The sequence below is a fragment of the Siniperca chuatsi genome, linkage group LG10 (assembly GCF_020085105.1).
Source record: "Siniperca chuatsi isolate FFG_IHB_CAS linkage group LG10, ASM2008510v1, whole genome shotgun sequence".
Lineage (NCBI taxonomy): Eukaryota > Metazoa > Chordata > Actinopteri > Centrarchiformes > Sinipercidae > Siniperca > Siniperca chuatsi.
In genome coordinates, this window is record NC_058051.1 from 2,019,655 (window position 1) to 2,046,766 (window position 27,112).

The following is a 27,112-nucleotide window of genomic DNA, read 5'->3' on the forward strand; positions in this document are numbered from 1 at the left end:
TAAAAATTCATGATATACCGGCCGATTTGTACATACATGCATAACATGAACACACAGTTTTGATAATGATCCCCTAAATTTGCAGTTGAGAAATAAACCTGTCATGGCTCTATTGTGGACAAACTAGTATTTCTAAATTACTTTAAACATATTTTTGCATTTCTGCACTGCAATTTTTTTGCTACTGTTGGCCAACACATACGCAATCCTGAGAGTAAACGACTCACTAGAGAGAAAACAGAAACTCCGAGATAGTGTGACTAGCTAGCACGGCTGGCCGGCTAGCGTGTTAGTGGTTAGCTTGCCAGCTATTGCAGTTCACCAACTAGCGTTAGTATGCGAGACTCTACGTCACCAAGCTTCTCTAGAGCCACAAATTCTGCGAAGACAGGTTGTTGAATTTTGCTGCACCACTTTCTGGTGTGAGTGGGCCTTAACCCCATTAAAATTACAGTGCATATAATGTGAACTGAATGAAACAGACATGACTTATTTGCAGACAGATTCAGGGTCATGTATTGGTATATAGATCTGTCCCCCGACAGTCCTGCGATTGTTTTTTATACTCTATTATTATATATCATATATGATTAAATATAAGGATACTATAAGCTGTGAACAGGGAAGGGAGAGACCTCAGGACTATCTAGACCTGCTGTGCTGTTTTGTCCTTTGCCTTACAAGATCTCAGGAAACTAATCTGCTCCAGATGTTGCACTACAACCTGAATATTGTGCAGAACCTTTCCTCCTGCTGTCGCTCTCCTCTGCGCTTCCCTCCCCCCCCCGTCTCCCTCCCCGAGATGCTGGGATCAGGTCAGGCTGTGGGTCAGGGGGTTGCGATGACGTCATAGCGATGTCTCTGGGGGCTGCAGCAACAAGCCAAACAGATGAGTAATGGGAGTTTTTGGGGCCAAAGGAGCATCAACCACAGACACGCACACTCTCCACACGGTAGCCTCTGCACTCTCTCTCACACACACACACACACACACACACACACACACACACACACACACACACACACACACTCATACAAAGGAGGGGGCTTATGAGTAAGCAGAGGGGGAGTCTGTGGCAGTCTGTGTCCGTATATGGGCTCCGTCGGGCTTGGTGCGCTGTGGTCTGCCGGGAATGCTGGCAGATTCCTCGCATGTTTAGTGGCTTTGTGTGTGAGAGGCATGAATCAAAGAGCAACACATTATCAGAAAGTGTGAGGGAATTTATGTCCTAACAGTACCGATGAGGAGGACAGGCTTGTCTGCTGTCCAAACCTTAGATGATGCTCTGTACTGGACAGCTTTGATTGTTGTTGACCTTTGTGTAGATCAAAAACACAGTAAGGCACTGAAACCGCTCGAGTTACAGTATATTGTACGGGCGGAGGCAGGCTCTTGCTTCAACCCTGAAATGTAGACTTTTTATAGACAAATGATTATTCAATTAACATTTAAACTAATCATTAGTCGAACACACTCTGTGGCCTTTCCTGCTCTTGTTCTGGTAATACTGCGGTCCTGTTTTGGGGGGTTTGTGCTGTGGTGTCTGACAGGCCGCTATGTGACACACCCCTACCTTAGCTGATCTACATTCCTGCTGCAAGTACCAACCTGTGGTACAAGTGCATGCACCATTCACACCCTCCTATCAGTACAAATGAGAATTTATAGCTCTCAGTTTTATCTCTGTCTTCAGGCAACATTTCTCTCTCTTGTTCCCCTCTCTCTGCTGCTCTCTGTCCCCTTTACAATCACTCTTTTCTGTCTCTCACGTCTCCTGCTTCTTCTTCTTTCCTATCATTCCTGAGCGGACCGAGTTGCCCCTCGGTTGCTATAACGATCCAGCTCTCTCAAAGTTCCCATGGTGATGGGTCATCCAAACAGGCCTTTCATCTGACCCTGCTCTGCTTTATCACCATGTGGGGTGTATTTTTCCACTGGGAGCAGCTGACATGTCATGTATCGCAGGGTTGGCAGCTTGCGAGCACATCTCTGAGTTGGAGCACGAATTCAGACGAGCAGCCAACTGAGACGTCCCAATGGTAGAACTAAAGAACTAAAATAATTTGATGTAAAGCACGCATGTGTTTCTGTGCACTAGATTAGCTTTTTTTTCATGTCTTAACAGCCTTTGATTCCTGACTGGCTTGCTGCTCTGCTCCTCATCTGTATCATGCATGAAATCCCTTGCCCCCCCACCCCCCTCCATCCATCCCGAACCTGTCCTCAAGCTCTTGGTTTTCAGACCCTCCTACTGCAGGCCTTAAATATTCAGCCTTTTCAGTAGCCCCAGCCCGCAACTGCACCCCCAGCTCTTTTAGGCAAAAACATCTATGGAAAAAAAAGTCATCCAAGACCTCATTGTTGTTGAGGTTGAGCTGCTGCTACCAACAATTATTCCAGTCCAGACAACAGTAACACAACAAATTAAGCTGACAGCTATATGAGCAGCGCTGGAATCGGACTAGCCTAAAGCTCTGCTGTTTGTTGTGTTGTTTTTTTAGCCTCATTATCTCTGTTTTAATGCTTTCTGCAGTCCTCATCAGTGTCGAAAAGTCTGAAATCACAGAGAAACTGCCAACTGGACACAGCTGCTGTCAGATGTGGGATTCACACACATCCATATTAACAGACCCAAACTTCAACTTCTCAGCCACCTTGCAGAGAGCCCAAAACTTATCAGGCCTTGTACGTACACCCGTGATAGCCACCAGCGCCATCCCTCAAATCCTTACAAGAAGCAGAACTTTAACCCCCCTTTTCCCTCCTTAACTATGTTCCAATCACCATCAGCTAGGAGACACATAAACACACTGCTCCACCCTTTCCTGAAGGCTGGACCTAAGCAATCATCCCTCCTAATCAACAGCTTCTTGTGCAACATGTGTGTGCATGCTGCAGTGTTTTTGTTGGGTGGTGTGTGTGTGTGTAGTTATCTTCCTCATGCCCGTACTAGCTTCTGGTTGCATCACTTTCTCCTCTGCTTGCAGCGGAGCGTGCGGTTCTGTCTGACACACAGACAAATACCTCAAATGTAATTTAGAACAACCAAACATGTTACTAGATGAGCTTCTGTGTCATTCTGTTGCAATATGGACTGGTGTGTAAGTGAAGGAGTTTACATTTCTAATAAATTATCCCAAACCTTTTCCCCCAACACAATTCATGTTAATATAGAAAATATCAACATTTTTAAGGAGGCTGTTTTAAAATAACAGGTGGCACATGCATGTGTTACATTTTGTTATAAAGCTGTTCTTATTTCTGCTCAGACGGCCCCATGTGAACATTTATATAACTCATGCATTATGATTCATTCGGAAAATTCCCTCCACACTCATCATGATACAGTGCTCTTTCTTTCACAATTTGTCTCCCCCTTCTGATTACCTAGATCACAGACTGAGAAAGTTTTACTCCTTTTTAAACTTTCATGTCTTTAATAGAACATGTATTAGTAGAGACACTAAATGCAAGTTTATTTTTATAGCAGCTTTAAAACATTGCAATTCAAAGTGCTTTACACATTGTAAAAATGCATAGAACATTTAAAAATACATTATAAAAGGTAAATAAAATCCATTAGAATAGAATAAATTGAGATGAATAAAATAAAATATAAAAGGACAGAAAATAATAGATCATACAGTTATAGTGCAGCAATATGTTACCCTACATACAGTAAAGGAAATAAAAGTGCAGTTAAGAATCAATCAGAAGCATGCTATTTGTTGGGGAAATAAAATGCTGATGTAGTTTTTGCCTTGGTGTGCTGCTGAAGCTCAGATCTGAACACCAAGTTTCTAACTTGAGCTTACGTCATTATAGAGCTGGAATTAAACTGAGCAAGAACTTTGAGTTTTTCCTTCTTGCTGCCAAATACGATGACACCTGTCTTGTCATTATTTAATTTTAGCAAACTGAATTGAATTGGCACAGTGAGCCATTTGGTGAGAGAGCTAAATAAATCGGGGGGGTTTTTTGTGTATGATTTGGCCTAGTGGGAGCATGTACAGGTTGAATTGTAATGGCCCAAGAATCGAACCCTGCGGGACTCCACATGTCAAGCAGACTGAGACAGATTTGTGATCACCAATGACAACAGCAACATAGCCTCTGCCTTTGAGATATGATCTGAACCAACTGAGGACTGAACCAGATCATCCAACCAGTATTTCCAATCTGTCAACAGTATCACAACTACACGGAGATCAAGCAGCACCAGAACTGAAACAGTATTCAGAATGTCATTTAATACCTTTATCCAAGCAGTCTCAGTGCTGTGATGCAGTCTGAAGCCAGATTGAAATCTGAACAAAAGGTTGTAAAGTACCAGGTGGGAAGTCAACATAAACTATCGCTATCTCTCCCCAGATCAGACCATGGTCAATGAGTTCTAGGTATGCATCCCACTCCTCCTCAAAGACATAGCCATAGATTAGATAGCAGAGACACTCCTGAGGGAAATTTGGCATTTGAAGCAGAGATCATTACAGATCGTTACTTCTGAAGCACTGAGGTTTAAGTAGAAGATCCAAGATCAAACAAGAGCCTGAGTCCTTCCTCAAGTCAACTGTTTCTCGTACAGTTTATGCTCCTCTCTACCTTCTTTATGGTTGTTTTCAAGGACGGCTGCATCTTAAAGTAATCTTTTTATGATTCATTTTCAAATCACCTTTTATGCATTTCTTTTTATTGTACTAAAACATTTGTAAGTAACACGGATCTGTCCGTCCTATATGATTTGGATGCCTGTTTTTCAGGTTTGCGTGAATGTTTACGCATGGTAACATGACTTAAAATCTGTCCCCTCTATCTTCCTCTGGACTACAGACTCTAAAGCCATTGTGGATGGGAACCTGAAGCTGATCCTGGGTCTGATTTGGACCTTGATCCTGCACTACTCCATCTCCATGCCCATGTGGGACGAGGATGAGGAGGGGGATGACGGCAAGCAGAAGACGCCCAAGCAGAGGCTGCTGGGATGGATCCAGAACAAACTGCCCGAGCTTCCTATCACCAACTTCCACAGGGACTGGCAGACCGGCCGGGCCCTGGGTGCCCTGGTCGACAGCTGTGCTCCAGGTGAGGGAAAGTGTGTGTGAAGATATGTGTGCATGTGCAGAGTGTGGCAACATGTTTTGTGTGTTTCAGGGGTCAGTGGAGATGAAGGGCGAAGATGTGTGGGTGTGTGTGGTGTGCATGTGTTTCCCACACAGAAAGGGTCTAAAATTAACACCTGCCAAGTACTAAGTGTAACATCTCTGGAGGGCTCAGTCAGGGTCACCAAAAACACTGGCCCATAGCTTTTTGAGGTGATAGTATTCGAGTACCTCAGTTTTACACCGTATTATTAGATTGTTAGTTTGTCTTTTAGCATCATACCTGTCTGCGTACAACAGTGATTGACAGCTGCAGATCTGAGGTCAGGTCAGGGAAAGCATAAGTGCGTAATTCTCATCTGTGCGAGAGTTAAAACAGAGGGCAGAGGAGGGGGAGTACTGAACCTTTCCATTATGGTCCTGTTAAATTAGGAAAGTGGGAAGACAGGAGGAGGAAGGATGTAGGGGAAGGAAAGTGAAGGAGGTTTCTGTTTAAATGCTCAGGATGTTTGGCATACCTGTGGATCACCAACAGCCTTGAGCCAGAGATAAGGATTCAACAAAAGCTCCAGAAAAGGATTTCCAACAGTGTTAAAAAATAACAACCCTCAGCGTTGAGGGTCAATTACGAACACGAAAATAAAAAAAACTGCTGACACACTTTGCCAGGATATGCTTGTGTGATAGTGAAGGAACACCATAACATCCAATGGATGAATTCAAGGGCAGACATCTTGATGAGCCACAGAGACAGATGTTTGACCTCACATTTAATTACTGCTGCAGATTCACCTTCAAATAAAGATTAGGCATGTTTTGCATTCTCCCTTTATCTGCTGGAAGTCATCGAGGCTGTAACTTTGGAGTCAACACGTTGGCTGGAACACAAGAAGCTCTCAGTTTCTTTGTGTAGTGAAGATCATGTCTTCGTAAATGTCCCTTAACCCAACAGAAATACTGTTTCATTTCATTTCCAACTCACCGTCTTTCTTTCCTCCAGGTCTGTGTCCTGACTGGGACCAGTGGGATCAGACCAAACCAGTGGACAACGCTCGTGAGGCCATGCAGCAAGCTGACGACTGGCTGGGCATCCCACAGGTAAAATAAATACCATTGCAGTGGACCAATAAGCTTCTTTTGAGAAAAAATAAATAACATGTTCTTCCTCTCACAAATTAAAAGTTGCTGCTACAGCCTTACTTGGTCATGTATGACCAAAAGCTTATTGTGGCTAATGTTAGCCAGTGTTAGCAAACTTTAGATATATGTTGTTGTGTAACTGACATTACTGAATCAGTTGCTGACTTTATCTCTCTTCTTTATTTATGCTACTGTTACGGCAAAGCGAAACTAACCGCGTGACGTCGCTTTGCACCGCGTTAAGCGGGCCTTCACTTTTACACCACAGTTCATCATTATCATGTACTGTAACTGCCGCTTGTTACCACAGTCGTCGCTTTAAGCGACTTTATACTAATGTTTTATACTTGGGCCGGTTTGTACTAACCGTGTGTTAATTTTTTAATACTAGAGGACTGACTTGAGAAATGCATAGGTTCACGGTGCGAGTTGCTTCCTGCATGGGACAGAACCTAATTAACATACTGCAACAAGTCTGGTGGGATATTCACTTGGACATCATGTAGAGAATCAACACAACCTTAACTCAAACATTTTATCCCCTTTTATTGTTTGTTTGTCCAGAATTCAGCAACTTTAGTTTTACTGTGCTGGTTCTTGGGTTGGGTCACTCTGGTGAATGTCTGACAGTGTTGTGTTGGCATGATTGGCACAGTGCTGGCAGCTGGCACAGCATCGCGTGCTGACAGTTGGCTCTGTGGTCGCTGCTGTTTCCGCCTTCAGCTCTGCTTCTGCTAAGAAACTGTTCTTTGTCCCTTCCCCTGTTGTCTTTGTGGGTTGTAAAATCAGACAATAAGTGTCTGTATGAGTGGGTGCCTGTCGGTGGTTTGCGTGTGAGTTTGTCTCAGGTACTTTCTGAGCTGAGGAAGAGGCTGGTATGTGGTTTTGATCACTAAATCACAACACTACTCTGTTGATTTTTTTGTAGGTAAAAGTCTCCATGGCAACTAATCAAGCACTTCTTCAGGCTGTACAGCTGTAGCCTCCCTTCTCTTTCATCAGAAAATATGCTAACAAGGAAAAAAACTGCCTTTCATTTGGAAAACATTTTTCCTCTTGTCTCGGTCTCTTAGGTGATAACCCCTGAAGAGATTGTTGACCCCAATGTGGACGAACATTCAGTGATGACCTACCTGTCCCAGTTCCCCAAGGCTAAACTGAAGCCTGGCGCACCTCTACGACCCAAACTGAACCCCAAGAAGGCCCGTGCCTATGGGCCAGGTACACACACACACACACACACACACACACACACACACACACACACATCTGCAGCTAGACTCCAACAAGGAAACAAATGCAGTTGTATTGAGCTGAGCAGCTGGATCAGTTTAGAGCAGGGAGGATTTACATGTTTACAGCCATGGACCCAGAACCTGTGAGCTAGTCCAAGACGTTGGACTCAGGCACTAAGAAGGAATGTAAGCTCTTCCTTTGACTGTAGATTGTTCTGGATACAGCCTTAACTGTGACATAGATGTTAAGTAGCATGCGTTGAGTATGTACCTACAGCCCTTTCTGTGTCAGTCCAGGATCATACATGAAATATGCACTGGACTTTTTTTAATGTACTATCCCAACTCTGCTGCCACCGCTCCTCTCTGAAGGTGTCGAGCCTGTTGGTAATGTCGTGATGAAGAAGGCTGTGTTCACCGTGGAGACCATCAGTGCAGGAATGGGAGAGGTGCTGGTTTACGTGGAGGACCCTGCAGGACACAGAGAGGAGGTGAGACACTGGGGATTTTGGGGTGTTTGGTCCTTGTGAGATACTGTCTTTTAACCTTTTGGTCATACTGTTTTGTTAACTTTTTAAAAATGTCCTCCAGGCTAAAGTGACAGCCAACAATGATAAGAACCGCACCTACTCTGTCTTCTACGTCCCTAAAGTCACAGGCATGCACAAGGTAAGCTAAGAGTTATTTTTAATGAATAAGACTGATCTTACATCAGAATCAGAATCTGCTTTATTGCCAAGTAGGTTTACACATACAAGGAATTTGCTTTGGTGTTTTGGTGCCCGACAATAAACATAGTAAAAATATAAAGGAGTATAAAGAAAGATAAAGCAGGTACTGCAGGTCAAGAATCGTAATTATATAATAGACAAAAAGATATTAAAGATTATTTAAAAAGTATAAGAAAAGAATAATAAAATAAAGAATATGTACAATATGATGATATGTTCATTAAATTTCAGTGTGTGCAATGTGCAAAGTATTTACATGGCACTGTGCAATAATAGTAATAGTGAGTCAGTGTCAGTGGGGGTCCCGGGCCGGCTGCAGACGGAAAGAAGCTGTTTTTGTGGCGTGAGGTTTTGGTCCTGATGGGCCGCATCCTCCTGCCGGAGGGGACTGTCTGAAACAGTTTGTGCCCGGGGTGGGAGGGGTCAGCCACAATCTTTCCTGCTCGCCTCAGAGTCCTGGAGGGAAGGTAGATTGCAGCCAATCACCTTCTCGGCAGAGCAAATGATACGCTGCAGTCTGCCCTTGTCCTGGGTGGTGGCAGCAGCGCACCAGATGGTGACGGAGGAGGTGAGGATGGACTCAGTGATGGCGGTGTAGGTGTCCATGACTCTCTGAGGGGCCACGTGGACTGTTTACAGTGTAGGCCAGGGATGCAGGAAGTCAGTGGTGGAAAGTGAGTAAATTTACGTTGAGATACTTTACTTGAGTATTTCCATTTAATGCAACTTTATACTTCTACTCCACTACATATCAGAGGGACATATGTACTCCATTTATCTGACAGCTGGAGTTACTAGTTACTTTGCATATTTTGCAGATTATTCATCATATAAGAAACATATTTGATGCATTGTTCTATGAAAAAAGAATCGAGTCCTTAAAGTTTATTCTCTTATAAAAAGTGAAAGAATCTGCCAGTGTTTTAGGAATATTTCAACCTGCTTTCAATGCAAATAAACTTTTTCATATCTGTAGTTCTGTCTGGTTTCGAGATATAGACACTCATTTGTCAAACATTTAAATTAAAAACTGGTTGAAATATGCTCACTGCGCTGCAAAATAGGGTTTGTAGGACTCAGTTACAGACAGAAATGTCTTTATATGATCGAGGTTTTTGCAGGTCCACTCCACGACAGCTCCAGTTCGACCAGCTTTACAAAAATTAAGTGGCAAAAGTTTTTGCTTCACTTCTCTTCTTCTGTTCACCTGTCTCTCTCGTTTTCTCACACTTTCAGTTTCTCCCGTTCTCTTCGGGGAGTTGGCGAGATGACGTTTACACATAAATATAATTAAATTAATACTCCAAACATCAGAGCATCTTAATGAATGAAATATAACCTATTGCGCAAATTGCAAGTAAATAAGTAATAACTGCACACAGTGGCGGTAATTAAATAAAGAACCATGATATTGCTGCCTGACGTGGGCAGCAGCTGAAAGAGTGAAGTGGACTGAACTCTCTCCAGGGGTCTGCCTGTCAGGATGATCAGTGCCTGTCCACTGTCAAAACAATCCCACTTTTAGTTTAGAAGTGTAAACGTCTCCTGACAGCCGTGATCATACACAAAAACATTTTATAACTAACATTACTGCCTACAGCAGTTTTGAGGAAACTGAATTCAGTGCTTTTTAAGACTTTCTAAGAGCTGCAGATACCCTGCAAGGGGGACCTGAGGGTTCCAGACACAATTTTCACTCTCTCCTTTCTGCTTTGTAGGTGACAGTGTTGTTTGCAGGGCAGCACATCTCTAAGAGCCCCTTCGAGGTGGAGGTCGGCATGGCTCAGGGAGACTCCAGCAAGGCCACGGCCCAGGGACCAGGCCTCGAGCCCTCAGGAAACATCGCCAACAAGGCCACCTACTTTGACGTCTACACAGCAGGTAATGACGCGGACGATGTGAGGGAGGTTTGGTTATCTCGCTATCATCAGGTTAGAAAGTCTGCATGGATATGTTTTATCGTGTGTCTTAACTCATTCTCTTTTTTTTTGTTTGTTTTTTTTCCTGTTCTTGTATCCCCTCCCGTTTCTCTCAGGTGCTGGTGTTGGCGAGGTGGAGGTGATGATCATGGACCCTGCCGGCAAGAAGAACACGGTGACTTGCACCATCGAGGACAAGGGCAACAGTAGCTACCGCTGCACCTACAAACCCACCCAGGAGGGCCCGCACACTATCTACGTCACCTTCGCCGGTGGTCAGATCAGCAAGAGTCCCTTCACGGTCACCGTGGGAGAGGGTAAGAGTTACAGATTTGATTCCTTAGCACACGAGACGTATTACAGTATCACTGAGAAACCCTGTTTATAAGTCATTCTGTAGAGGATGTTACTGAAACATTCTCAGCCTCTAATGACTATCAGCTATATCAAAGTCCACTGTGAATCTTAAAGGCAACAAGAGACAGCTATTTTTTAAACCTTAAATATGTGTTTTTTCTTCCGTTGTGTCTAATGCTTTGCTGTCTATTCCTGCCACTGTACTGGACGGTGTCCTCTCTCTTCCCCTCCCTCCTTCCCTTCTTCTCTTCGATAGAGGCCTGGTGGTATCTGTCCTCTTTCTGGAACAGCCTCTTCCTTCTGCTGTCATTTCCTGTTTCCTGGGATCTCTCTTGGGTACCCGCTGTGTGTGTGTGCGATTGCATGCATGAGTGGTTCATCTTTGTGTCCATGTAGATATTTGACTGCATTATCCTTTACTCTGTATGTGTGTGTTTTTGTGGAATTGCATGTCTTACTTGTGACTAATTTCCCTCTGTAAACTTGATTTATATGTGTGGTGTGTGTCATGTCCATGAGGAAATACTAACAAATTCACAAATGTATTCTCAGATTTCTGTGGAAGAATACCACCATTAAGCTGCAGTCTGTATTTGCTCAGAAACGGGTGCTTTATTTCTTCCAGCTCACTAGCGGTCTTAAGTTTACACAATTCACAAAGAATTGTATTTGTATTGCATGACCAGCATTGTTTGAAAAATAGCTTTTGGCACAATGATTCATGCTTTCTAGGAATGAAAATAACAGATACGTGGTAGCATTGTAATTAGCTTTGCCTCTCTGAGCGATAGCAAAAACTTTTAAGTTGCACTGGGTGTGTCCATCCCAGACGACTGTTTAAGGAATAAGAAAATATAAAAACATTTCTGTACCACTTTCTAATATAAAGGGCCTATGAGTTCTAACTAATGGCTTTATTAATTGTTAATAAATCATTTAAAATGCCTCATAAATAAACCATTCATAAGAACATGGCCAGGTTGTAAAGGTTTTTATTTGATGATAATAAATCTTGTTAATCCATTAACGCGATCCTACGTAACTTATGTTACGGGATGATGGTAAATGCTGAAATGTAGTTTGACAGCAGCACATAAAGAAAAGACATAAAGTCACAGAACTGACTCCGTAATGTCAGATACACAGGAATATCTAGCTAAAGTTTGCTAATATTGGCTAACATTAGCCACCATAAGCAACTGGTCATACCAGACCAGTAGTAATACTACAATAATAAATAATACTCTAACATCAAAACCTCTTATTTCAAAATGTATAAAACTTAGCTTTAATAAATACTCATTGGTTTCTCACTCACTAAGTCAAGTCAATTTTGTTTATATAGCCCAACATCACAAATCACCATTTGCCTCAAGGCGCTTTACAGTCAAGTCATTTAGAGTTCAACCATCAGGTCTGCACTTGTAAGTTATTAATAAATACATTTTGGTCCACATCATCTGCAGCTCTTTTCTAAACATTAGTGGTCTAATTAGTCAAAGGAATGTTTCACGATTTGGCAACCCAAAAGTTGTTCTTATGAACGGCTTATAGCTGATCTATAAAGCATAAGTAAATCATTTATTAACCTTTTAATAAAGCCATTAGTTATAACCTATAGGCTCTTTATAAAAAGTGCCTTATTAGACAGTATAGGGGCTTACCACCAAGTGTGATAACCTGAATCTAATCATTAGCCGAAACAATTTTAACCACCGATGTGTTAATCTATGTTGCATGATGCCATTTCTGCTAAACCTTCTTATTGAAACAAATGTTTCTCTATTTTTAATAAATTATCATTTGTTATATAGTGGTTCTGCCAAGTATACCAGACCTGCACACATGACTTGCTGACATCAAAATAGATTTTAATATAATAAAATATTAATGTATCCTCCTTCTTAGAGTGCCAAGTAGTCCACTTCCTGGAAAATATCTTGAGCCCCTTTCAGTAGCCTCTGTTCCTGTGGGGCTTCCTTTGCTTCCTGCAGGGCATCCAACTGTGACTCAGCAGCTCTATTTTATACACTTTTAATCAGGAGATATGAAGGATACTCCACTTCCTGAGTGAGGATAAAGGCTCACTTCCTTTACTGTGGTCTATGTATTCACTCTGCGGGATAAGACAGTTGGATAAGAGGCGCAGGAGGGGCGTGCAGGGCAGGAGGAAAGCGGGGAAGAACAATTGAACAGCACTTAAAGCTTTCCAGCAACCCCTCATCCTTCTGAAAATGATGGATGTACCATTCAGATGGAAATAGTTTTGGTTTCATATCATTCACCCCGCACCTCATTCCTCTTCTCCCTACTGAAACCACCACTGAACTCACATGTGGTCATAATGTTGGAGTCTCTTTCATTGTGTGTGTGTGTGTGTGTGTGTGTGTGTGTGTCTCCACAGCATGTAACCCCAGCCTCTGCAAAGCTAAGGGTCGTGGTCTGCAGCCAAAAGGCCTGAGGGTGAAAGAGACCGCAGACTTTAAGGTTTACACCAAAGGAGCTGGCACCGGAGAGCTCAAAGTCTCCATCAAGGGACCCAGTGAGTCGACCTGCAAACACCAGTCTTATTTTCACTATTGCCAGCTGATTTATTAACTCTGTCTGTGGTATCAGTAAAGTAACTCCACTGTATGCTACCTGCCCAGCACCAAACTGCAGACAAAGTTAGCTACTAGCTGGTGAAAATAGTGGCGCATTTAGCAGCTAAAAAGCCAGATATTTTTTTCAGCAGTTGGTGAAGACCAAAGCAGAGCTAAAAGGAGAGTGAATGTTGAACTTCCATTCACCTGTAGCCAGAAACAAGATTCCAAATTAATGCAAGGTAGCATTAAGGTAGCTGGTTGAAATGATCCTGCACTCCCCGTGTGAATATAGTTATGATGCCTTGCAACCAAGAAACAATAAATAGTTTAGTTTTTTTTAATTGGCTCCTAACATTAGCAGTTAAGGAAAGTGATTCTAACGTGCATCGCTGTGTTTACAGAGGGTCTTGAGGAGCCGTGTAAAAGGAAAGATCTCGGAGATGGTGTGTACGGGTTTGACTATTATCCCACCACACCTGGAACGTATACCATCACCATCACCTGGGGAGGACAGCACATCCCCCGCAGGTACACACACACTCGTACGGAAACAAATGCTACAGTTGAACTGCATTGACTTGTCATTGTGACTGATCGCTCTCTGCTCCGTTTAGCCCCATTGAGGTCAAGATTGGCGCTGAGGCCGGCCAGCAGAAGGTGAGGGCCTGGGGTCCAGGGCTGGACGGCGGCGTCGTTGGCAAATCTGCTGACTTTGTGGTGGAGGCTGTTGGAGACAACGTCGGCACACTGGGTAAGTAAGCCAGAGAGACGACAGAGTTAACACACACAGAGTAAAAGAATCCTGAAAGTGTGTGTCGTTGTAGTTTTACCTTCAGTAACTCACTGACAGCTCTTCTAAGCCTGCTGTGTGTGTTTGTTTTTTCCCTGTTCAGGTTTCTCTGTGGAAGGTCCATCTCAGGCCAAGATTGAATGTGACGACAAGGGCGATGGGTCCTGTGACGTGCGCTACTGGCCCACAGAGGCTGGGGAGTATGCTGTGCATGTGCTCTGCAACAACGAAGACATCCAGCACTCTCCCTTCATGGCTGAGATTGTCAACCCACCTGGCAAAGATTTCTACCCCGACAAGGTGCGCACATACCCAGGGACACGCGTTGTGCAGCTGCAAAACAGACATACAGTTTAAAACTGATAACCGTTATTTCTTTTAATGTTGAAATCATTTTTGTCATCGACGTGTTTATTCCAGGTTAAGGCATTTGGTCCAGGCCTTCAGAGCAGTGGTTTGGCTGTTGGAAAGCCCACTGAGTTCACAGTCGATGCCAAGCAAGGAGGAAAAGCTCCTCTGAAGATTGCGGCTCAGGTAGGGCTGTGTGTGTGTCAGCATTTGACCAGAAATGCACTGCTGTGTAGGATCATCTGGCCGTGTTTCAGCCCCTCAAACGCCTCTGTCTTCATGTTTTCCACAGCTTTGCTAGATCTATTCCACTTTGAAGTATTGTCTTATTCAACTCTATGGTTTTCCACATCTGCACAGGATGGCGAAGGTACTCCTGTGGATGTACAGGTTAAGGATAATGGCAACGGCACATACGCCTGTACTTACACCCCACGAAAACCTGTAAAACACACCGCCATGGTCTCCTGGGGAGGAGTCAACATCCCTGACAGCCCATTCAGGGTGTGTACACAAACACAGACACACATTTAGACAGGGTCTGCGTTTCCTACAGTTTACACAAAGGACATTTTATCACAAAAAAGTCTCTTTAGCTGTTGTGTTTTTGACCGCAGATGAACATCGGAGCAGGCTGTCATCCAAACAAGGTGAAGGTGTCGGGACCTGGCGTGGCCAAGACCGGCCTCAAGGCCTTTGAGCCGACATACTTCACCGTTGACTGCGCAGAGGCTGGTCAAGGTAGAGCGACATAAAACTGTTGCATCCTTTCTCCCAATAAATCACAGCACAGTATTTTCTACCACTGCATAACTGATGTTTTTTAAACCATATCAGTAGCTTTGACAGGATCTGCAGCGTGTATTTAAAGCAGCAAAAAATATATAGTCGTTTATCAACAATGGTTCAAATTACTATGTGTAATGTAACTCGTAGTTACAAACCACAGATAATCATCACCCAACTCTGCCGCTCTCTTCAGCTCATTGTTTTAGTCTCATTGTTGCAGGCAGCTGTTTTCAGCAACCGACTGTACGCTTCATGCCCAGCACCGGACTACAGATAGACAAAGTTAACGACTAGCTAGTGCAGAAAGTGGCGTATTTAGTAGCTAATAAGCCAAATATTTCCCTCAGGAGTTGGTGGAGAGCAAAACAGAGCTGAAAGTAGAGTGAATAATGGACTTGTATTCATCAGGTGGCCAGAAACACGACTACAGATGAATGCTAATGTTGCTCTGAGTCTTGTGGATGTGTACATAGGCTAATAAATTCACCTTAACAATTTAGGACTAAATTTTTTCTTTATAGGGTGTAACTCATTAGTTGGATTAAGACAACAGAGGTAAAATGGCTGCAGAGCATCAGTTGAAATCATCAGTGTGGTGACTTTTGTCTCCTGTCCTCAGGCGACATCAGTATAGGTATCAAGTGCGCCCCCGGAGTGGTGGGCCCCGCAGAGGCCGACATCGACTTTGACATCATTAGAAACGACAACGACACTTTCACCGTCAAATACACTCCTCCTGGAGCGGGCAGCTACACCATCATGGTCCTGTTTGCTGACCAGGTGAATCATGCGTTGTTTGTAGCATGAATGAGAGCAGAATGTGCATGTGTAGGGTTGTGCGTATTCTGTGTGTATTTTTAAAATGTGTGTTTGAACACAGTATTGCTTCTGTTTGTTGTTAGGCTATTCCAATGACGCCCATCAGGATCAAAGTGGATCCTTCTCATGATGCCAGCAAAGTCAAGGCAGAAGGACCGGGACTCAGCCGCAGTGGTAAGAACACCTATTCAGTAGGTTGTTCAGTGTGAAATATTCCATGTTTTATATATCTTTATATGTTTAAATCTGCAACTTCCTCTTTCCATTGTCTGTCAAGTTATGGTGGTGATCACAGCTCATGCCAGCTACCCAGTTTTTCTATTTCTTGCAATCAAACCGCAATGAAACAAAAAAACTATGACTTATTTCCTGTGAGACAGAGAATTTTCCAGAATTACTCCACAGGCATTGGCTGTTTAAAATAGTAAATATAAAAGCTTTTATAAACTGCTGGAGTTTGAGAAATGGAAATTAATACGATAATGTTAATATGAACTCTGATTAATTTTCTTTCTTTCTCAGGCGTTGAATTAAACAAGCCCACTCATTTCACTGTGAGCACTAAAGGAGCAGGAAAGGCCAACCTGGACTGTAACTTCAGCGCTCCGATCAAAGGAGAGGCTGTCAAGGACTTTGAAATCATCAACAACCACGACAACACACACACTGTGAAATACACGCCTGTGCAGCAGGTGAGATGGGAGAAGCACTCACACATACGAACATGCCAATGCACATTTTGATACATAGACCCATCCAGTCTCTCTAGCTACCCTCTGATTATTACAGTCTCCACCTTCAAGTACAAAGCTAGAGCCAGGAGACACTTAGCTTAGCATAAAAACTGGAATTTGAACTGAAGTGGAATTTGCTTGGTCAGTCAGATTTGCCTCTGTTTTATGTTCGTTCAGTAGTCAAGGCAGCATTATTCTGTCCACCCTTTCCTGCATAATAATTTGTGTGATCACATCTGTGTCCCTCCGCCCCTTCCTGCCCCAGGGTCCTCTGGGAGTTGCTGTGACCTACGGTGGAGATAACATTCCCAAGAGCCCCTTCAATGTTGGTGTGGCCCCCACACTGGACCTCAGCAAGATCAACGTCAAGGGCCTGGGGGACAGTACGTACTTTCCTGTCATCGCTCTTGTACCTCCGCACCTTTTTGATTTCACCCCTCATATATAGCATCATTTTGTGTTTAACATACAGTAAATAACCAGAGCTGAATGGTGTTTCTGTTGCTCAAGTCATTTTTTTTTTTTTGTGAAGTGTGTTGTTACTCTTGACCTATAGCATTTCTCTGGTTTGTGTGGAAGCCCATTTCTGCCTGGAAAAGAAGAAAATTGATGAAAAATGATGCGTGATAGATAATAAGTGTGTGATATTAAGTTAAAATTAGGAGTTTGTTGGTTAAAATTATGACCTACTGAGTTAAAATTGTACAAGACTAAGTCAGAATTATGAGATAATAAGTCATTATTTTGAGATGGTGTCTCAGAATTTTGGCTATGTCAAACTTTTGACTTACTATTTTATCATTTTGACTTTATACTTCATTATTTTGTCTTACTTTGAATTGGTAAGTCAAAATTCTGTCTAATTAATAATTTTGTCATGTCTTTTCATCATTTTTTTTTTCCTTTCGTGGTCGTCCATTTGAAACGCCTAATGTCTAATCTGCAGCGCTCTCTTTGCTCTGTGTGTCATTGTAGAGATGACTGTAGGCAAAGACCAGGAAGTGACTGTCAAATCTAAGGGTGCCGGTGGTCAGGGCAAGGTCGCCGCCAAGGTGACCGCGCCATCAGGGAAGCCAGTGGCCAGCAAGGTATGGCGCATGATTTGGATTTATTCTCTTCTGGGGAAAAAATCTTAGTGCATGCTGAGACCACCTCTCAGAATTGCCTTATTCTTTTTATAGTGTATTTAAGTTATAAAAGTCTCACATTTTGAAGCCTTGCATCTCTAACATATGATGCATACATCATCATTTCTTGTTCAGGTTGAGCCAGGGCTGAGCCCAGAGACCAGTCAGGTGAAGTTCATCCCCCGGGAGGCGGGGCCATACCAGGTTGAATTGACCTATGATGGAGCGCCGATCCCTGGATCACCATTCAACCCCACAGCTTATCCTGCCTCAGATCCCTCCAAGGTTAGCCTCAGTTACTGACAGACCATACTGTTACACATCTATAGAATGAAAAGAATATGAATAAAATGTAGAATTTTTTTTTTTGCTGACACACTTATTAATCAATAATCATTAAGTCATTAATCATTCGGTCTCCTCTTCTCTCAGGTACGCTGCTCTGGCCCAGGCTTGGAGCGTGCCAAGGTCGGGGAGAAAGGGGAGTTCATTGTGGACTGTACCAACGCCGGCCCGGCTGAGCTGACCATCGAGATCATCTCAGACAGCGGCACTGAGGCCGAGGTTCACATCCAGGACAACGGAGACGGGACCTACACCATCACCTACATCCCCCTCTACCCCGGCTCGTACACTCTCACCATCCGCTACGGTGGCCAGGATGTGCCCAACTTCCCTGCTCGGCTCAACGTGGAGCCTGCGGTCGACGCCAGCGGAGTCCGTGTGTTCGGACCGGGAGTGGAGGGCAAAGGTAAAATAACCTGCTGCAGAAGATAGATGTGGTTTTATGTTCGTTCATTTGTTATTTCGTGTTTTGGTCACTAATGTTCAGAGGCAAAGGTAATGTCTGTTTTTGGTTTTTCATTTTCATACCCTGCATATATTCTGTAAATAAATCATTTCTGTTCTAGATTGAAATTGTTCGCATTGTGAACATGTGCTATTTTTTATTTTCATCCTACTTCCCTTTGTGTGTCCTATTGTTAGCATACTGAAACAATTATAATCATTATAGTTTTATAGAATGTAATTAGGGATGCATTGATTCAATACTGAGCTTTATAGAGCAGACCGAGTATCAGCCAGATGTGACTGATCCATATTAGAATACAGTTTCTTTGTCAAAGTCATTGTAAAATACAGGTTTTCTGCTTTCACTTACACTTTCAACACGTTCGGCTTTCTGCTGTTATAATACCTGGGTATCCTGTTTCTGCTTTGCCTTGTCTGTCAAAATAAACTTTGTAAACTCTGTTTTTAAAGGTGCTATATAAATAAAGCTACTATTATTATTTATTCAGTTAAAGCGAGCTGCTGTGTCACAGCAATCCAATTAGTTCCACATGGTGTGTACAGATTTTAAATTTGAAAAAAAAAAAAGAATCAGACTGGTGCATCCCTAAATGTAATCAAAGCCTGTACAAGCTTGCAAACATTTCACCAACATGCCGTTTGTTCCCTGTCGTGTGTATTTAGGTGTTTTCCGCGAGGCGACCACAGACTTCACTGTGGATGCTCGTGCTCTCACCCAGAACGGCGGCGACCACATCAAAACCCTCATCAGCAACCCGTCTGGCAGCCGTACGGACGCCCTGATCACCGACCTCGGCGATGGAACCTACAGTGTAGAGTACACTCCCTATGAGGAGGGTAAGTTCAAACGTAGCAGTGTGTGCAGAATTTGTAGGTTTGTTATTGGATTCTCCAGTACATGAGTTTGAAGCTGTCCTAATATCGTGTGTACGCTTCAGGCCCACACAGCGTGGAGGTTTGCTACGAAGGCTCTCCGGTGCCTAAGAGTCCATTCCGTGTTGCCGTCACTGAAGGCTGTGATCCAGCTCGTGTTCGCGTGCACGGTCCTGGCCTCAAAGGCGGTATCACCAACAAGCCCAACAAGTTCACAGTGGAAACCCGGTAAGTGACACATAACATTTACTTGGAACAGTTTAAGGAAAACGCAAATGTCCCTGAAGTGCTTCCTGCCTGTATTTTTAATGTCCATCGTCTTCCCTCTGCAGAGGAGCTGGTACTGGTGGTCTTGGTCTGGCAATGGAGGGTCCATCAGAGGCCAAAATGTCCTGCACTGATAACAAGGATGGCAGCTGCAGTGTGGAGTACATCCCATACGAACCTGGCACATACAACCTCAACGTCACCTACGGAGGACAGCCCATCAAAGGTACCTAACTGTTACAGCTGGAAAAGTGTCAAAAAACATTTCCATATTGTCACGATGATCTACATTTTTCTAACTTTTCTGACGTTTTGTCTGTGCAGGTAGTCCATTCTCTGTGCCAGTCAGTGACACAGTGGACAGTACCAAGGTGAAGTGCCAGGGTCCAGGCCTGGGCAACAATGTCCGGGCCAACATTCCTCAGGCATTCACAGTGGACGCCTCCAAAGCTGGAGTGGCCCCACTGCAGGTCCGTGTACAAGGACCCAAAGGTGAGTGTGTTCTCTATTCATGATTAACGTGCGTGTGTTTTGTGATAGTCGCATACAAAAAGAGTCATAAGAAATAAGACACTTTTAACAATGGTTATTTAACCTCTCTCTCTTTCTGCCTGTGTGTGTTCAGGTGTGGTGGAGCCGGTGGAAGTGGTGGATAACGGTGACCAGACTCACACAGTCAACTACGTTCCCACCAGAGAGGGACCCTATTCCATCAATGTATTGTATGCTGATGAGGAGATCCCACGCAGGTAACGCACAAAAACACTTCAACACGCACAGATTCTGTGTACCATCAACATTTTCTAACTGTCTGGATATTCGTTCCTCTGCAGTTTGTGTTTGTGTTCATGCAGCCTCTCCTCTCTCCCTCTGTCAGCCCCTACAAGGTGAAGGTGCTCCCCACTCACGATGCCAGTAAGGTTCGTGCCAGCGGGCCCGGGCTCAACACCACCGGGGTGCCCGCCTCTCTGCCGGTCGAGTTCACCATTGATGCCAAAGACGCAGGCGAGGGACTGCTGGCAGTGCAGATCACCGTGAGTGCTCACATGTGATGCACATAATAAAAATAAATAACACATTATTTTGGTAACTGTTTTCAAACTTTACCCCCCCCCAAAGGACCCAGAGGGAAAGCCGAAGAAGGCCAACATCCGTGACAACCATGACGGGACCTACCTGGTGTCCTATGTGCCGGACATGACTGGCCGATACACCATCCTCATTAAGTACGGAGGGGATGAGATCCCATACTCACCCTACCGTATCAGGGCCCTGCCCACCGGAGACGCCAGCAAGTGCACTGTCACAGGTATGTGCAGGAGTGTTAGACCACTGGACACACATTTGTTCTCATATAGTGGGGATGTTTGAAACGTACTCAAACATTTTGTTTTTACCTTGCAGAAGTAGCAATAGTCTAGACTTTTATATAATTAGTTTGACTCAAAGTCCATTGTATTGTTGGTCAATTTCTCCTCTGTCCTCTGTATACTATGGGAGTAACAGTCATTCTGCACGATGCTGAATTTTACTGTTATACACGCAGATCTTTCATGTTGTTGACGTATTAGGAAATGCACACAGTTACATGAGAAGATTGATACCATTCTCATAGCTGTCCATTAACTATGAAGCTGGAGCCAGGAGGTTAGCTTAGCTTAGCATAAAAACTGGAAGCAGTTTTTCCATACGAAAACTACAACTTCTTGTTTTTACACTTAGGCCTGTGCACAGATTAAACAAACAAGAAATAACAAGTTAATCGATGAGCTTTAGAGGTGCTGATTTGGTTAGCTTTGGACAGAGCCAGGCTAGCTGTTTCCACTTCCAGTCTTTATGCTATGCTAAGCTAAGCTAAGCTAAGTGGCTGCTGGCTCTAGATTCAAATTTAGCATCGGACATGAGTGGTATCAGTCTTCTCATCTAACTCTCAATAAGAAAGTGAAAGGGCGTATGTCCTAAAATGTCAAACTATTTCTTTAAAATAAACAGATGTATTTTTTGGGAAAAGTGAAAACTAATGTTGAGCTCTAATTATAATTCATCAAAATGAATTTTATTCACAAGCTGGGATGTGATTCACAATAATCACAAACCATAATCACCCATTATGACTCAAATCTGTGAGAGTGTGAAAGATAAATCTATCGGCTTAGCCATTTAAGATTTCATCTCTCAGCGTTCCTGCTGCTCCTGTCTCATTTTTCATGCATTGTTATGTTGTGTTCCTCACGCTGTGCTCCTCAGTTACACTCCCCCTCACCCAAGTCCCCGCTGTACACACACACACACACACACACACACACACACACACACACACACACACACACCCTCCCTGCTTCACACTCCACCATCACCGTTTGTTTTCATCCAAGTGTTTGGAGCACAGTTATTGCCTCCCACCACCCCCACTACCACCTGACTGTCTTTTATTTGTCACTTTTTTTCTTTGCTCCCCTGCTTCTCACCGTTCCTATTATCAGTCTCAATCGGCGGTCACGGTTTAGGTAAGCCTACTGAACGACTTTGTCATGTAGAGGAACTACTCTACCTTTCCTTTCTTTTGCCTGTCAGCATGGAGGATAGTGGCACCAGCTTTCAACAGGATATCCCATTCTCTCTCTTTCTCTCTTGCTTTTTCTACTTCTTCTCTTATACTTCTCTATGCCATGCCTTTTTTTCCCCTCCCATCTTGTTTTCCACTCCCTCTCTCAAAAGTGTTTGTCTACGTTTCCCTCTCACGGTTTTTATTGGACAGACTAATGGACTAACAGAGTAAGTAGGATGGCATGGTGGAATGGCACTTTGGCTAATCTAGCTTTCAGTTCTACGTGGAAACTGTATGATGATAACATATGAGTCGCTGGTAACAACATACAATAGATGGAAATAACATGACTAGATCTCATCCAACTTTAACCTGGTCTCATGGTTGTGGAATGTGCATGCTGAATGTTGTGTGTGTGTGTGAAAGGAGGTGTGTGTCTGTGTGTCTCTGTAAGATTAAACATTATAACAAATTACATCTCACCACTGACCCTTTTTCTCAATTCTTAAGGCGCCGGTGTCGGCCCAACTATCCAGATTGGCGAACAGACAGTCATCACAGTGGACGCCAAGGCTGCTGGGAAAGGAAAGGTGACATGCAGCGTGTGCACGCCCGAGGGGGCGGAGCTCGACGTGGACGTTGTTGAAAACGAGGACGGCACGTTCGACATCTTCTACACGGCGCCGCAGCCCGGCGAGTATGTCATCTGCGTCCGTTTTGGAGGGGAGCACATCCCTAACAGTCCCTTCCAAGTCACGGTGAGTGATGGGCATTTTAACCTTTAGTTATTCAGGGTAGGTTGGCTGAGCATACATGCTCTGTTACTGCAGTGCCCTGTCGACAGTTTAGTGGAACAACAGAAACAAAATAACAAGAACAGACAGAGTCAATGAACAAAACTGACAATAAAGAAGGTGCCGGTTCAGTCAAAGCAATCACAGGCAGGCAGAGAACGATAACTAAGAATGTATGAATAGTGTTTCGAGTCTTAGGTGATTGAAGACTTTTCCCTGAGACTGCTGCATGCAAAAGCAAAGGCACTTTATTGTAATGAATGCAGTGGTTAGTGTTGTAATTATCACCTGTAATGAACCTGAGGGCAGAAGGTCAATCAACAATCCTTTTTCTACAGCTCAGAGGGAAATAGCCTCTCTTTCTGTACAACAAGCCAGTCTTCTGTTGCAGTTTACCAACAAGGTTCTCTGTGTGATATTTTAAATACAAAACCAACCGAGGCAGATGTATTGGTATTTGTATTCTGTGATCCTCTCAATGTTAAGCCCAGACAGAGTGGAGATAACAACACGACCAACACACACTTAGCTCTGTTTGGTGTAAAGGTGTGAGTGAGAGATGCTGCATGGACCAAAGATCCTTGACGCTGTTTCTCCCTACAGAAGCTTCGTGATTGGGTCCTGGTGGCGCCAGACATTTTCTAAATCACCCTGACTACTGTTGTATTCCCCTCCAATCCCTTCCATCTTTTTTACCCTCTCCATCCCCTACACCACCCCTACCTACCCCTTCACCACCTCCCACCCCCCTCAGGCGCTGGAAGGAGCTCCATCAGACCAGCTCATGCAGCAGAGCCAAATGCCCCAGTACTACGCTCAACAGCCCTGGGTACCTAAAACCTCTGCCTCCAGCCTCTCAACTCAGTTTTTGTTCAACTTCCTCTGTTCTCCCTTTCTCTCATGTACATCACCATACATGGCCTCCCTTCATCAGCCTGCATCAGTGTCTGCTGTCTCTTATTGCAGGTGTTTCATCTCTGAGGGGGCTTTTTCTCTCATTTCACACCCTCCACCTCATAAACAGGATTCCTTAAACACATGGGCAGTGCAACAGAGCTGCACAATATCAAAAAGGCACATGAATATTCTTCAACATAGGAACTATTTCCTTTGCAATTTGGGAAATCAGTATTTTAAATATTTTCCATAAATCATTGTGCAGCCGTCTGTTCAGCAGTGCTCCATGTCAACTCTCTTAGGAGACAAAAGCAGCCATTTTGAGAACCATCAATGTGGGCATGTCAGCTGCTCCACATTTTACAAAATGGCTAACTGCTTCTTCATTCTCCCTTGACCTACCAGTGTTTTTGTGCTCATCTCATTCTCTCTCGCAGTTTGTGTCGGTGTCATCATCCTGACCATGATCACCATTGTCATCTCCATTGTCAATCATTTCATCTCGTGATTGTCTCATCCCATTTTGTTTGCTGGTGTTTGGAAGCTTTTACCCCTCTGTCCTGCACTGTGTTGATTGTATCTGTGATGTAACTGTAACCACACCCTTCACCACTGACCCCTGCCCTCTGTCTCCCAGGCAACAGACAGACCAATGGGAATGAATGGTCTGGATGTGGCAGGGCTGAGACCGTTTGACCTGGTCATCCCGTTCACCATCCAGAAGGGAGAGATCACAGGTAACATGAACAAGTTCGCAGCCCAGTCTTTAGTGATGATGTCTGTGTTGCGTGTACCTCACTGTATGTTTCTGTCCTCTGCTGAAGGTGAGGTCCGAATGCCATCGGGCAAGGTGGCCAAGCCTGACATCACAGACAACAAGGACGGCACTGTTACTGTCAAGTACGCTCCCACTGAGGCCGGCCTGCACGAGATGGACATCAAATACGATGGCATCCACATCCCTGGTACAGCTTACCTCTGACGTGTTTGTGTAACCTCTAAGGTGCATGAAAAGTTTTGTTCACTGTTCACTCATTCTCTCTCTCTCTTCTTCTTCTCTCTGTTATCATTCACAGGAAGTCCCTTACAGTTCTATGTGGACTACATGAACAGTGGTAATGTCAGTGCCTATGGCCCTGGCCTCATCCATGGGACTGTCAACAAGCCTGCTGTCTTTACTGTTAACACTAAAGATGCTGGAGAGGGTATGTAGCAGTCATATGGCAGTATACACCTGACTGTATGCAGCAGCTTGTGTAGAAATCAGTTGAATCCACAGAGATGCACATGCTGTATGTATTACCTCTAACTCTTATTAATCAGGACTGTACCAGTCATCTGTATTCATTTTACCACACTCACCAGCTTGCTCAGACTTTAACACCACCTCAGACCGAAGAGAGAGAAAGCAGTAACAAAGGGAGAAACATAATCACACAAAACACCGTCTGTTCATATCACGTCCTTGTAGGTGGTCTGTCTCTGGCCATCGAGGGTCCATCCAAGGCAGACATCAGCTGTCTGGACAACCAGGATGGGACCTGCACTGTGTCCTACCTGCCCGTCCTGCCGGGAGACTACAGCATCCTGGTCAAATACAATGACAAGCACATCCCCGGCAGCCCCTTCTCTGCTAGGATTACTGGTAATATCATCTGTTCTCAGATCCTCAGTTATTAAATGGAAATATGACGGTCAGCATTGAAGGCCATTCACACTGGCTTGGATCTTTGTCAAACACAGGTGAAACTAATAATGTTATTATTTGCTGCATTGCAATAATTGTTATCAGTTCCACCTGTGCTTTTCCTACTATGACAAGGTGACAAAATGTCTGCTGTGAAAACAGTTTATGAATCGGACTCATTTGGGAACAAACGAGTGTTCTGATGCTAGCAGATTCAGGTTAGCTCACAAAGCAAACACTTGAGTCAAGAAAAGATGAAGAAGCCGATCTTGCTCGTGAGATTACTGTCAATATAGCAGGAGAGGGTTGTGTCATTTGTGTATAACTCCTTTTGTTAGGCCTACTAGTTTTCCAAATACTGATAAAGATGCAGTCAATCGCCCGCCTCTGAGTGTGTTTATGTCATCAGCGTGCGCCCTAACTGGCCTGTCACTGCTGTGTCTTCAGGTGATGACTCCATGAGGATGTCCCATCTGAAGGTGGGCTCGGCCGCAGATATCCCGCTGGACATTGGAGAGCTTGACCTCAGCCAGCTGACCGCCTCCCTCACCACGCCCTCGGGCCGCGAGGAGCCCTGCCTGCTGAAGATGCTGCGTAACGGACATGTTGGTGAGTGTGTGTGTGTGTCTGATGTAAGCAAGGAAAAATCGACTGAAATGACATGAGTCTTAGCTGTTGTCATCTTTTTAACCCTCCCCTCTTGTTTTTATGCATGTGTCCGTCACAGGCATCTCATTTGTTCCTAAGGAGATCGGAGAGCATCTGGTGAACATCAAGAAGAACGGTCGCCATATTCCTAGCAGCCCCATTGCTGTTATGATCAACCAATCAGAGATCGGTGATGCCAGCCGAGTGCGTGTGAGTGGCCAGGGCCTGAGCGAGGCCAGGACCTTTGAGCCTGCTGAGTTCATCATCGACACTCGTGATGCCGGTACACGCTTGATAAAGATATTTCTACTTGTGTTAATTGTCTGTTACATTTTATTTTCAGTCATCCAGTTTTAATATTTATTGCCACTCTCTCATGTTTCTTCCATACAGGCTATGGAGGCCTGAGCCTGTCCATTGAGGGGCCCAGTAAAGTGGACATCAACACTGAGGACCAGGAGGACGGCACCTGCAAGGTCACCTACTGCCCCACTGAACCAGGAAATTACATCATCAACATCAAGTTCGCTGACCAACATGTGCCAGGTGCTTACCTTAAAACATCCGGGGATTACAGAGCAGAGCAATGTTGTTCTAAATTACTAAACTGAATCAATCGTTGTGTGTGTGCACAGGGAGCGCGTTCACAGTGAAGGTAACAGGGGAGGGAAGGATGAAGGAGAGCATCACCAGGAAGAGGAGAGCAGCATCAGTTGCCAACGTCGGCAGCCAGTGCGACCTCAGCCTCAAGATCCCAGGTGACGAAGACAGGAAATGATGACATTACGATGCATCTCTCTGTGGTCATGATGGAAATCAAACTCCACATTATGACACAGTTGGTGTGACTTGTTAGATGTGTAACTGTCACAGAAATAACTTTTCACTGTTAGAGTACTTTGGAAAGTGCT

At 44.1% G+C, this 27,112-nt stretch overlaps 1 protein-coding gene across 3 annotated transcripts in view; it reads left to right on the plus strand.

Moving 5' to 3' along the window:
• Window positions 1-27,112, plus strand: part of flna (filamin A, alpha (actin binding protein 280)) — a 50,952-nt gene that overhangs the window by 16,943 nt on the left and 6,897 nt on the right. The window contains exons 3-41 of one of the 3 annotated variants that reach the window (XM_044211284.1): window positions 4,832-5,083; window positions 6,101-6,198; window positions 7,314-7,461; window positions 7,848-7,966; window positions 8,067-8,144; window positions 9,925-10,087; window positions 10,242-10,442; window positions 12,887-13,024; window positions 13,469-13,595; window positions 13,682-13,818; window positions 13,961-14,157; window positions 14,278-14,391; window positions 14,566-14,709; window positions 14,823-14,946; window positions 15,614-15,774; window positions 15,897-15,987; window positions 16,336-16,505; window positions 16,813-16,930; window positions 17,523-17,635; window positions 17,810-17,959; window positions 18,107-18,425; window positions 19,151-19,324; window positions 19,426-19,588; window positions 19,693-19,853; window positions 19,952-20,119; window positions 20,253-20,376; window positions 20,505-20,661; window positions 20,747-20,936; window positions 22,111-22,134; window positions 22,686-22,933; window positions 23,724-23,798; window positions 24,504-24,603; window positions 24,691-24,831; window positions 24,943-25,071; window positions 25,338-25,511; window positions 26,001-26,162; window positions 26,281-26,484; window positions 26,595-26,747; window positions 26,837-26,959. In XM_044211284.1, the coding sequence (XP_044067219.1) occupies window positions 4,832-5,083; window positions 6,101-6,198; window positions 7,314-7,461; window positions 7,848-7,966; window positions 8,067-8,144; window positions 9,925-10,087; window positions 10,242-10,442; window positions 12,887-13,024; window positions 13,469-13,595; window positions 13,682-13,818; window positions 13,961-14,157; window positions 14,278-14,391; window positions 14,566-14,709; window positions 14,823-14,946; window positions 15,614-15,774; window positions 15,897-15,987; window positions 16,336-16,505; window positions 16,813-16,930; window positions 17,523-17,635; window positions 17,810-17,959; window positions 18,107-18,425; window positions 19,151-19,324; window positions 19,426-19,588; window positions 19,693-19,853; window positions 19,952-20,119; window positions 20,253-20,376; window positions 20,505-20,661; window positions 20,747-20,936; window positions 22,111-22,134; window positions 22,686-22,933; window positions 23,724-23,798; window positions 24,504-24,603; window positions 24,691-24,831; window positions 24,943-25,071; window positions 25,338-25,511; window positions 26,001-26,162; window positions 26,281-26,484; window positions 26,595-26,747; window positions 26,837-26,959 (5,832 nt within the window). The remainder of the gene's footprint in view (window positions 1-4,831; window positions 5,084-6,100; window positions 6,199-7,313; window positions 7,462-7,847; window positions 7,967-8,066; window positions 8,145-9,924; window positions 10,088-10,241; window positions 10,443-12,886; window positions 13,025-13,468; window positions 13,596-13,681; window positions 13,819-13,960; window positions 14,158-14,277; window positions 14,392-14,565; window positions 14,710-14,822; window positions 14,947-15,613; window positions 15,775-15,896; window positions 15,988-16,335; window positions 16,506-16,812; window positions 16,931-17,522; window positions 17,636-17,809; window positions 17,960-18,106; window positions 18,426-19,150; window positions 19,325-19,425; window positions 19,589-19,692; window positions 19,854-19,951; window positions 20,120-20,252; window positions 20,377-20,504; window positions 20,662-20,746; window positions 20,937-22,110; window positions 22,135-22,685; window positions 22,934-23,723; window positions 23,799-24,503; window positions 24,604-24,690; window positions 24,832-24,942; window positions 25,072-25,337; window positions 25,512-26,000; window positions 26,163-26,280; window positions 26,485-26,594; window positions 26,748-26,836; window positions 26,960-27,112) is intronic. The other 2 variants (XM_044211286.1, XM_044211285.1) reach the window with 2 other exon arrangements.